This window comes from Aythya ferina (genome assembly GCF_964211825.1).
Source record: "Aythya ferina genome assembly, chromosome: 16".
Taxonomy (NCBI): Eukaryota; Metazoa; Chordata; class Aves; order Anseriformes; family Anatidae; genus Aythya; species Aythya ferina.
Genome location: NC_140315.1, coordinates 1,479,798 through 1,490,814, shown reverse-complemented (window position 1 = coordinate 1,490,814; position 11,017 = coordinate 1,479,798). Strand labels below are relative to the sequence as shown.

Here is an 11,017-nt window from a genome sequence, read left to right as displayed (position 1 = left end):
GCGCTCAGCTGCAAAAGAGCCATAAAAAAAGCCAAACTTCTCGGAGGCGGAAGATGAAGGCTCTGTGTCATCGCTGTCACAGGGTGGGTCACCCTGACAGGGTCACCCTTGGTGACTTCCCTAAGCGACACCACAAGGCTGAAGGAAGAGCCCCGCGGTCAGCAGGCACGCATGGGCCATCATGGGGACAGACCTGGCTGTGTGGTGACACGGCCACGGTGACCTGAGAGGTGTGCTGGGTCCGGACCCCGCTGGAGGTGCAAATCCTATTGTGGATGGCCCCGTTCTGTGTGCAGGGTCACTGCGTTTGCACTGCTGCTTTGCACCCATGGGTGTTTTATGCACACAGCTGCTCTTAGGGCAACACCACGCTGCGTGCAGTGGCTTTTTGTGTACACGGTCACTTTTTGTGAGAGGCTGGTGGTGTGTGATGAGGGGGTGAGGCACGGGCAGAGCCTGGGCAGGGGAAAGGCACCACCTCTCCCCTCCAACCAAGGCCAGGAAAGGACTCCAGTGACAGAGAATCATGTAATAAAATAACTTCTTTGGTTTGTTTCTTTAGAAAACATCTCACATACAGTATAAAACCAGGTAGTTCAGAAATAAATTCAAAGCCAGCTGTACCACAGACTTGAGGTGTCTCTTCCATCCCCTGCGCCTCAAGCAGCCGACTGCTTTCTCAGAGCGTGACGAAAGCAAGTGAGTCCTCTGTGGGAAATACTGTTAAATAATTACATCACAAAACCAAAACCACACACTTTAAAGCTAAGCCAGAGAGTAGCCTGAAACAGAGGACCAGGCTCCTCCTCCAGAAAAATGACCCTGGTGGCGTTTGTCTTCGGATGAGCTGGGACCCCCCAGCTCACCCCTCGCTCAGCTCTGTGCTGCATTTCAAGTTAGTTTTTGGAAAGAGTAATAAATTAACGAAGCCACAGTAAAACAACAACAACAAAAAGGGAGAAATTAAAAACAAAACAAAAACAAAAACCACCCTCAGAGTTCAGTCTGTGTTCTAATTAGAGGAGAGGAAGCGCTTCCGCACCTCCCTCTCTATTGCGTGCAGCTTGGTGGCCCGCAGCGCCTCGAGCAGCTCCTTGGTGACCGCGGGGTTCCCCTCCTTGAGGTGGGTGAGGAAGGCCCTGAATTTCTCCTGGATGAGCGCCTTTTTCTCTGACACCTCCTTCTTAAGCGAGCCGTCCAGGATGTGCTGCAGGCGCTTCAGCTTCTTCGGGGAAATGTTCTGGTACGCCACGAAGTCGATCATGGCTTGCTCGCAGTCCTCGTCTCCTGGAGCTGGGGGGTGAAAAACACCTGGAGGTTAGGGGGAAGGTGGCTGTGGGGCAGCAGGCGAGCTGGCAGCAGAGTCCCAGCATGGCTGGGGTGGGAAGGGACCCCTGGGTGCTTCTGGTCCCACCCCTGCCCAAATGGAGCCACCTGGAGCGGGGCACCCAGCATCATGTCCAGGTTGAAGATCTCCAAGGAGGGAGACTCCACAACCTCTCTGGGCAGCCTGTGTGGGGGCTCTGTCACCAGGTCGAAGCAAGGGACAAGCCGGCAGTGCCACCAAGCCTCTCCACGGGTGGCTGTCCTGACCTGGGCACAGCTCTGCAGCCCAGAGCCCGGCCAGGGGACCTGCTCCCAGTCCCCTTCCCAACCCCAGGAGGCTGCTCCAGAAAATGCAGACACCCAGAGCCACTGCACAGGGAGAAGAAGACCCAGTTCTGCGCCAGTGCAAACTGGGCACGGCGTCACTGGTTGCATTTCATTATTCCAGCAACTGCCTTGCAGCAGACACACGCAAGTGCTTGCACGCTTTCCCCGCCGGGTGAACTCACCCAGGGAATGGGACCTGAAGGCACCACCCTGCTCCCGTTGCTCAGGGCTCTCCTCGCCCTATAAATAGCTCCAAGCCTGCTCCAGACGTGGGTGCTGTTGCTCAAGGCAAGGCAGTGCACATGCTGCTCAAGCAGCTCTCACCTGGCTGCCCCCCTCCCTCCTTCCCTCGCTCAGTGCTCGCACCAACGGTGGAGATTTCCCCCCGCTTGCTCCAGTGCAAGCCCAGGTGCTTGCGAGGGTGGCCAGGCGAAAACTGTGCCAGCTGCGGGGAGGGAGAGAGCTGGAAGAGGGGAGCTCCTCTCCCACGCTGCCTTGGCACAGCAGGAGCAGCTCCTGTATCATGGGAAAGGCTCGCCGGCACCCGCCTCAACCTCTTCTCCCTGTATATCAGCTGGGTGTTTGGGATGGGTGGGTGGGAATGGCATCCTGCCACCCCCACCCACAGTTCCAGACCCCCGAGATAGCTTGCATGTGAAGAGTCACTTAGATGAGGGTGCTCGCTCCCTGTACCCATGGGGTGTGTGTTATGGAGCAGCCCATCGCTCTCTCCCCCTCCTCTGCTATAACTGAAGGCTCCTGCCCCATCAGCAGCCTCCTCGGAGGCTCAGCACCACATCGTGGGATCACCGTGACCCAGCCCACACGTGCCTCTCCTCTTTCATGCTACAGGCCAAAATCCAAGCCACGCTGCGGCTCTGCGGAGCCTTGTACTCTTGCTCCATTCGACACGCACGTGACAAGGGTCAGGCTGCAGTTACGGCTTCCTGGAAACAGCCCGAAAAACTGGCAGGAGGGCAGGGAGGTGACAGCAGCTCCACCGGCGCACCCTGTGTCCTGTGCCTGCTAACACAGCTGCCAGCAGCCGCCGCCAGGCAAATGACCGCCGCCGCTGCCCACGCGCTGCCATCCCTGGGTAGTGAAGTCACTGTCAGAGCCCAGAGGGTTTCGCTGCCAACCCTTTGTTCCCGAGGAAGAGGAGCCTGCACGTGCGCCGGCTGAGCCGTGGCTGTTGCCTAAGCCCCACGCTCCGTCCTCACCTGAACCTGACCCGCGGCTCACCCCGGCCGGGAGGGAGGACGGGTTGTGTTTCGCGTCCTGTACTTGAATCACAGATCACTCTGTACTTTTACAGAAGGTACTTGGCCTCACTTTGCATCTATGTGGTAAAAGAAGCCAGGAATTTTGCTCCCACCCTGTTCCTGGCATCTCCCCCTCCACCCACGGAGAACCGCTGCCAGCTCGGCCGGCCCCTGGTGCTCACCTGGCCCCTGGGTGCTGTTGCTCCTCCCGTGCGCCCTGCAGGAGGTGCAGAGGGTGTCGTGGTACTCGTTTCCCTGCACGTTGATCACCTTCCCCTGCTGAGCGCAGTCCTGGTGCGGCTGGCACGGCTCGGTGCTGGAGCTGGAGGAGAAGAAGCCGCGGGGGCACCTGCGGCACTGGGTGTCCTCAAAAGGGGTACCTGCGGGGGGACACGGGGACATCAGGAGGCGCCCCCAGACCGTGCATTGGGGCACGAGGTGGAGCAAGAAAGAAGCACCTAAAGGCGTGCAGCCAGCTGTGGGGCAAAGAGCAATCAATGCTCGTCCCAACCATCCCCAGGCAGTGATGCCAAAGGGTTCGGCAGGTGCCGGGAGGAGACGATGTCCTGTCTGCTGCTGGAAGGGGCCACTGGCCTCGTGGGCCACCGCCGCCAGCTGGGGCAGCCGGGAGCTGGCTGCCAAAGCAGCCCTTTGATTCACTGCGGGCTGGGAGGCCGCTGGCCAAGTGAAAGTAAAAGTTGCTGAGAGCTCGAAGGCTCTGCTTGGTTTTGCAGCGCTGCAGTTTCCCAGGAAGGGCTTGGGGCCAGAGCCAGCGCCGCATCCCAAGGGCAGCAGCGTGCTCGTGGGATTGCGCCCAGGCTGCCCTCGTGCTGCTGGAGGGAACGGCCCGAATGGGGGCAACATCAGTCCCCGTTTGCACCTCCAACCATACAGCTAGTTAAGAGCAAGGCTTCTACCATGTCCCAACCACTGCTCTGGCTGCGAGAGATGTCCCAGGCAGCTGAGGTGATCCCAGCACGATTTGCAAATGGGAAATCCAAGAGAAGCGATGTCCCCAGAGGAACCCTGCCTGGACCACAGAAATCATCCAGCCCGAAGGCCAGCAAAGTCTGCCCACAGTTCTGGAGCCACCGCTCTGAAGTTGCAGGGTCCACGCTGACGTCCCCCTGCCCTGGTGTCCCCGGCCAGACAGGAGCACTCACAGCCCCAGCACTCGGCCTCCCTACACTGGATGCTTTGCCCTTCCTGCAGAGCCATAATTCCCCCCAGAGGAGGCCATTTGCAAACAAATTAATAGTAAATCATTAAAAATATTGCTTCTCCTCGAATGTCCCAGCCTGCTCACATGAGTCCTCAGACCCACAACCACCCCTCCAGCCTAATCCGATGCATGAGGCAAAGGATTTTCCAGTGTTGTTTGGAGACCTAGGTCATCTCTGCTGAGTCACCACATTTTGTAACGCTGACGTCCTACAGAGAAAACTGAACCACAGAACTCAACCTTAATCACTGTCAGAAGACAACAGGTATTCTTTATCTAGCAGCCGAGCCCGCAGCTCTCCTGTGTCACACATGGAAGGACTCCAAAAGCCTCAGCTTCAAAGCATGAAGTAAGGCTCCTGCTTTTGCTGATCTTATTATGCTCAGTTGTGGTTTCCAGAGACCAGACACTGGTGACTCAGGGGAGAGTGAGAGGAAAACATATGCCTGCACGTAAATTGTATTTTTAGAAGGCATATACACAAGCAGATGAAGGCAACCAAGGGACCAGACAAACAATGGAAAAATAACTCCCCTAAAACACCATGACTCACACCTTGTCAGGGGATAGAATTGGAGATTTGCAAATCTCCCCTAGAAAGGATTGCAGTAAGACTCATGTAAGTGTCCTGGAACCTTTCCCATTGATCTATTTTGTGTTTTAAATGGAGCCCATCCAAATTACTCAATTAAAACCACAAAGCCCAGCTCCAGAACTGCATATGTCCACCAGCCCTGCCATTATATCATAAACAGCCCTTTTTAGTCCAGGTAATTAGCATTTCCAACTCCTCAGCTGCCCGCCAGCATGGGCCAAACAATAACAAACCAGCAGCAGCCACCAAAAGCTTTCCACCTGCTCGGAGCCCATGCGCCCGGGCAAGCTGCTGCGAGAGGAACCATGAATCACTTCCCAGAGCTGTCTGGGTCTGCCTGCGGCAGCAGGTGAAGCCAACAGCTCGGGATCACCACGTCCCTCCTAAATATGCTGCTGGGGTGTGCAGAGGAAGCAAGGGAAAGCAGAGGAAAGCCAAGCAAATCTCTCCCCAGAGCTGGCCACGAGCGGTTTCCTGCACCTGCAAGGACAGCACTGCGCTGCTAAGCAAAAAGGGAGTGAAGCAAACTTCAGGGAATCACTGGCTGCTGGTTTTCTCCTTGTTTTTTATCTCCAGCAGTGATCTGGGCATGCAATAGGAGCCCTGCAAGCACGCACACGGCTGCAATCATGCGAGGATACATACCTGGCTTCACGACGCCGGAGCCCGGAGGGCACTCGGAGTGCCTGATGCAGAACTCCATCTCCGAATAGTAGCCCTCCTGGCACTGGCACACTCTGTTGTGGGTGGCATTGCACTGCTGCACCTCCACCTGCTTCTCCTCGCAGATGACGTTGCAGTAGCGGCACTTCTCCAGGTAGTTCCAGTACTGGGTGTAGTGCAGCTCCGGGCAGGGCTCGCACTCCGTCTGCCTGTCCCTGGTGCAGTGCCGTGCCACGAAGGTCCCCGGCGGGCACTGCTGGCAGGTGAGCCTCTCGTTCGTCTCGGCGTCCCTCCACTGGTAGGTGGGTTGCAAGCCGGAGCTCAGCTCAGCCAGGAGAAGGAGGAGAGGGGCAAACACCCACTGCAACACAGCGAGGAGCTCTTGGCCTCTGCCCGTCCTCTGGCAGAGGCAGAAGCCACGAAGGCGCCCGCTGCGTCCCCACCGCTGTGAGCACCACCTTAGCAGGGGCTCGCTCTCCCACCTGCTTCTCTCCCCAGCCCCCAAGGAAAGCAGCAGAGGGACCCGGAGCCCCCCCACCATGCAGCCAGGGAGCCGAGCATCCTCCCCAGACACCTCCCAGCCCTCACCAGCCCCTTGCTGCCTCCCAGTACCACCAGCACCCGCAGCCCTCTCTCCTCCTCCTCTTCCCTCCAGGAAGCTCCCAGCTGCACGGGGCAAGGTCCAGGCTTTCCTCGGCAAGTCGGGAAGCAGCAGGGAGCTCCTCAAACCCCCGCGTGCCCGGAGCCTTCCCCCAAACCCAGCTTTGAGGGAGGGGCGGGGGGGGGGACCCGGAGCCCCTTTCTCCCCCCCCGTCCCTTCCCAAATCCCCCCCGGGGGCACCTTACCCGGAGCGGCCGCATCAGCCTCGGCGGGTGGGGGGCCAGCATAGCACCGGGGGCTTCCGAGCACCGCGACGAGAAACGGGGCCGTCAGAAAGGGGGCGGGGGGGGGGGGGGAAAATCTCCAGCGGTGGGCACGGGGGACAAGCGGCTGCCCGGGGGCTCCTCGGCTCTGCGGCACCGGCCCCGCCGCCCGCCTTTAAAGAGAGAAGAGGCTCGGCTGCGGGCTGCGGGCTGCCGGGACGCCCCCCCACCCCCCCTCCCGGTCCCCCTCCTCCCGGTCCTCCCCCGGCTGCGGGGGGTGGGGGGGGGGGGTTGGGACCCGGCACCGCCCCGGTCCCATCTCCACCGCCCCCGGTGCCGGTGCCGGCCCCATCCTTACCGCCCCGCCCGGCTCCGCTCCGGCTGGCGGGCAGCCCCTTATCGCCGCCCCAACGGGGAAGACCCCTCTTGCTCAACGGGAACGGCTGCACGGCCCCCCCCCCCCACCCTGCTGGGATCCCGGTACCGGCACCGGCACCGGCACCTGCCTGCCCCCGGTCCCGGTCCCGGTCCCGGTCCCGGTCCCGGTCCCGGTCCGTCCGACGGCTCTGCGGGTCCCAGCAGCGTCTCCCCCCCCCCCCCCCCAGGAGCCCCCAGCCCTATTTACCTGCCCGAGCGAGGAAGCAGGTGGGGTTTGCTCAGCTGCAAAGCTCTCGGCGATAAGCGCAAGGCTTTGTTCTGGGTTTGCCGGGGGAACGGCAGGGAATTCCCCCGGGGAAGCTGTGTTCCCGAGATGTAAATGTGGGAACGAATTCCCCCCCCTCCACCCCTTCCAGCTCCGCGGTTGCCGTCCCCACCGGGCTCCGGGTCCCCACCGGGCTCCGGGTCCCCTCCGGGCTGAGCCCTCTGCCAGCCCCTCTCCGAGCCCTCACTTGCCTGCAGCGGGCTCACGGCTCGGGCTTTCCCCTCTCGGAGCTCTGCGGATGACAACCCAGCTCCCGCTGCGATGCTAAAAGCCGAGCTCTTGCAGGATTGCAGCCCCTAGCAGGGGAGCAGGTCAGCATCCCGGTGTCTCAGGGGTGGCACATCGCCCTCAATTCCCCGACCCCAAGGATTTGGTGGTGGCTGAGCGCAGCCTTAGCAGTGCACAGCTTAGCAGAGCTACACTGGAGTGCTAAAGCTGTAGCCTGTTGGGCGCTGCTGCTGCTGCTGGAAAACATCAGAAGCGGTGGACTTTATCCTCCTGCCCTGCCTGGGAGGCGAGAGAGCACCACCACAAGTGCTCCAGGTGCTGACACCATGGAGCAGAAGCTCCCGGTCCCTCCACTGCTTGAATGCCCTCAAATTGACAAGCACAGGGGGAAGCAAAGCGTGGCCTTGGCCTTCTCGGTGCTGTGCACCAAGGGTGCCCCTCGTTGTGCCCCCACAAAGCACAGTGAGCTCTGTCCTGGAAGCCTGCCTTCCCCTTTCCCCTCAGACACCTTCTCTCCTACCAGGAAAGGCTGCGAAAAGGAAGGGCAAAGCCGCCAGTGATGGCAGACAGCTACTTCAGATAAAGGTGAGCTTTTTTCCTCCTTTTTAAACTTTCCACCCAATTCAAACACACAAAGCACATCCTAAGGCACAGAGACTCACTGGGGAAGTCTGACATTTCCGTGTTGTGCCCCTTGTAGTGGCACAGTTGCCCCCTATCCTCCTCCCCTGCCCACCCCTCAGGACTCCAGCTCTCAATTGGGACCCCCGTGGCCTCCTTGCGGATGCTGCGGGACCCCCCCAGGACCCTCATCATGCAGCCCCCCTGTCCTTCAGCCCACTGTGGGCTCAGCAGCTTTAACAATCCCTGGGTGTCTCCACGAGGGGCCCAGCACCACCCGTACCACCTCTGTGACAGTGACAGGGAGGGCAGCGAGCCACCAGCCGCCTCGCTCAAAAGCGTGCACGTAGTGTCCTAAAACACCGAGCAGTCTGCGAGCACGGTTGCTTAACGCCCAACCATCTCCATGGGGAGACAACGAAGGGGCTAAAACATCCTCCCGGCAGCCGTTTTCTGTGGAATTCCTGTTTATAGACTCGCTGCTCCCAGGTCAGGGCTGATGTCTGTGGAGAGGCCTGGAGCCTTCTCTGCAGCGCTCGGTACCACGCCTGCCCCACGCTGGGGCTCTGAACCCATTTCCCACCATTGTCTCAGCTGCTGTGAGGAATTCCACTCAGGAATAGGGCTTGTTTACAGAAGCAGCCCAACGCTCTCAAAATAGGCTTCTCCAACATCTGTCACAATCTGTATTTTTCTCAAGCACCTCCCGTTTCCATAGATATCCTCTGCGGTGTCACATAGCCAGCGCCACTCAGCGTTTCTGAGCATCAAAGCCCAGATATTCCACAGAATCGCAGAAAAAAAAAAAAAATAGCTCGGAAAGTTTTGTACTCCGCCTTGTGCCAGGAGGGCCAACGCCACTGCCAAGGGTTACAGCTTTAGAGTCGCGTTACCCAAATGACACCTACAGGTCTGAAATGCAATCCTACAGAGGAGCATCTGCTACTTCTGCAAGAGCTGGGCTCCTTCTGTCCCTGCCTGGACACGTTTACACACAGACACGTCCAGAAGGTGCACTAAGGAGTCGCTTGTGCTGCATCTAACCCAGGTGTATGTGGTTTGAGGGGAGCTAATCTAGCTAATATCATATAAACCCCATAACGCCCTCTTCCCCCACCAGTAGCCCAAAGAAGGAGGCAGAATTTGACCCTCAGAGACTCTCCAAGCAGGTGTTTGGCAAGAGCCAAAACTGCATCACGTACACTGCCCCCAAAAAGCAAACGCGGAGTTGCTGAAGCACACCGGGGCATTAAGGGGTCACAGTGTGGAAGTCGGAGGACGTTGGGGTTTTGCTCCCCAGGAGCCAAGAGCCCAATGTGTTTTCAACTCATTACAGAGATTTCACCACATTTGAGCATTCGTCTTCTGTAACCCCAAAACTGATGTTTTGGGATAGAGGCAAGAGCTGTCCCCGACCTAGCTCTCAGCTCCTGCACTCCTCTCCTGGGTGCTGAAGCCGCTCGGGTTTTGCTCCTAATGCAGCAAAAGATCAAACCTACAAGGGCTAACCCACAATCTACGAAACAAACCAAAACAAACTAGCTTATGATTACCTGGGAAGAGAAGCAAACTCCAACATTCAGAAGGAATCTAAAGCTCCTTCCAGCAGGATCAGCTTCTACCCAGCCCGGCTGCAGAAAAAGCCGCGGCCGAGCTTCCAGCCTAACTCCAGCGAGAGTCAGAGGGCTCAACATTTAGGGCAGGAAGCGCCGTTCGGTGAGAGCACCACGTGCCGTGGGCTGTGCTCGTGTGCAGTCTGCCCAGAACAGTGATGTGCCTGTCAGGGAACATGCTACAGCTGGGTTTAATTTTACTGCGGGTTTATCTCAGGCACGTGTAGTGCCCCAAAGGAATCCCAGCGATTTCTAACGCCGTTTGAAATAGTCTCCGAGCTACGGGCTATGGGGGCTCTGCTTCGTTAGTGTGTAGCATCTCAGCAGTTCCGTGTGTCAATTAATTTCAGATTTCACCAGTTTGGCTCAAGCACGGGGTCCCACAGTACAGGTTAGCCAGCAGGAGAAGCGAGACCTCCATCTGAGCACAGCCTGGTATTTCAAAGTGCAGCAGCATTTCCCTCGCGTTTCCTTTTCTGGTGGCCAGAAAGCTGAGCTCAATTTTCCTGCCATGGATTTCGCGTGGTTCCTTGGCTTGCCATCTGCCCTCTTGCTGACACATCTGGACTTTTCCAAGAAGCTGCAACAGAAAGCGGATCACTTGGGCTTTTGCAAACTTATGAGCTGGTTGAAATGATGAAGAGTCACACCGCAGCACTTGTAGAGGGATTACTCAAAATAGTTTGAATGGCTTTGTTTCTTGCGCTGCCTCCCTCGGCATGCTGCCCAGATTAGAAAAAGGCCACGTTAACACCCTGTGCCACGCTGCTGGTGATGAAGCAGAGTGATAAACTGCTCCCAGCTGTTACTGGGACGTGAGCGAGTCGCTGGAGGTGGCAGGTCTGGGGTGGCACGCTATGGGAGTCCCCGTGTGCCATGTGCTGGATGCAGCACGCCTGCAAACAGAAAATAATCTGCTTCTCGCCATACCACGAGGCATCACCACCATTTCTTTCTGTTTGGAATTTAATAATGGCAAAAATGTGCCAGATTGATTTTCTTAGAGAAGGGAATACCATGGCCAGGGGGCAGAAATGGCTTCTCCAGGCAATCTCTTCCTGCCAGGGGGACAAGAGTTTGGTGAAACAAGGACCTCCAGCTGCTTGTTCTCTGTCCCTTCTTTTGCTTGACCAAGGAACCTCTGAGAAGGGCTCTGTGGGATCGCTGCCCGAGCAGGGGAAAGCTCAGCTCTGCTCAGCCCTGCCTTCCTGACCCGAGGAAATATTTTATAAAATACAGCATCATGCTCTCATGGGCTTGGCTTCATCCGTGTGTCGTTTCACACGTTTGAGAGCTGCAGGACGTGCAGAAGCATTGGTTTTTGTAACTGCTCTTGCAAAATTGGGTTTCTTGCTAATATTCAGAGAAAAGCCTGGAAAGCAAGGAAATGCCTCACTCTCTGTAAGTAGCCACTTACCAAAGCAAGAATACAGTTAATCTCTTTCCTAATGAGCTGGTTGTTTTGTTTCTGTTCTGAATTCTTTCAGCTTGATTTAGGAAAAAGTGTGTGTGAGGTGGGGGGTTTCAGTGACACACCACTAAAATTGAGGACAGCTATATAGTCATAGCACTGCAAGGCAGGGGCAATAAAGA

General features: G+C 57.7%; 1 protein-coding gene across 4 annotated transcripts; it reads right to left on the bottom strand.

Annotated features, from left to right (window-relative positions):
• Nucleotides 1–524: 524 nt before the first annotated feature.
• TNFRSF6B (TNF receptor superfamily member 6b) lies at nucleotides 525–9,528 on the bottom strand. 4 transcript variants are annotated; one of them, XM_084538177.1, is made up of 5 exons: nucleotides 7,154–7,519; nucleotides 6,242–6,432; nucleotides 5,378–5,756; nucleotides 3,098–3,295; nucleotides 525–1,293 (listed from the first exon to the last, which is right to left on the bottom strand). In XM_084538177.1, the coding sequence occupies exons 2-5, from the start codon at nucleotides 6,281–6,283 to the stop codon at nucleotides 1,013–1,015; spliced, it is 900 nt and encodes a 299-aa protein (XP_084394303.1). In that variant the 5' UTR covers nucleotides 6,284–6,432; nucleotides 7,154–7,519; the 3' UTR covers nucleotides 525–1,012. The 4 variants fall into 4 exon arrangements, with proteins under 4 accessions (XP_084394303.1, XP_084394305.1, XP_084394302.1 ...); XM_084538179.1 differs by lacking the exon at nucleotides 7,154–7,519 and adding an exon at nucleotides 6,885–6,987; XM_084538176.1 differs by lacking the exons at nucleotides 6,242–6,432; nucleotides 7,154–7,519 and adding an exon at nucleotides 9,365–9,528.
• Between the last annotated feature and the right edge of the window lie 1,489 nt (nucleotides 9,529–11,017).

Bases quoted from the DNA above. Each gene is read 5' to 3' on its own strand.
- TNFRSF6B (XM_084538176.1), bottom strand. From the start codon at position 9,505: ATGTTGAGCCCTCTGACTCTCGCTGGAGTTAGGCTGGAAGCTCGGCCG. The intron at 5,757-9,364 runs GTAATCATAAGC...GCTGTGTTGCAG, and splicing joins GAGTTTGCTTCTCTTCCCAG to TGGGTGTTTGCCCCTCTCCT. The intron at 1,294-3,097 runs GTGAGCACCAGG...TTCACCCCCCAG, and splicing joins CAACAGCACCCAGGGGCCAG to CTCCAGGAGACGAGGACTGC.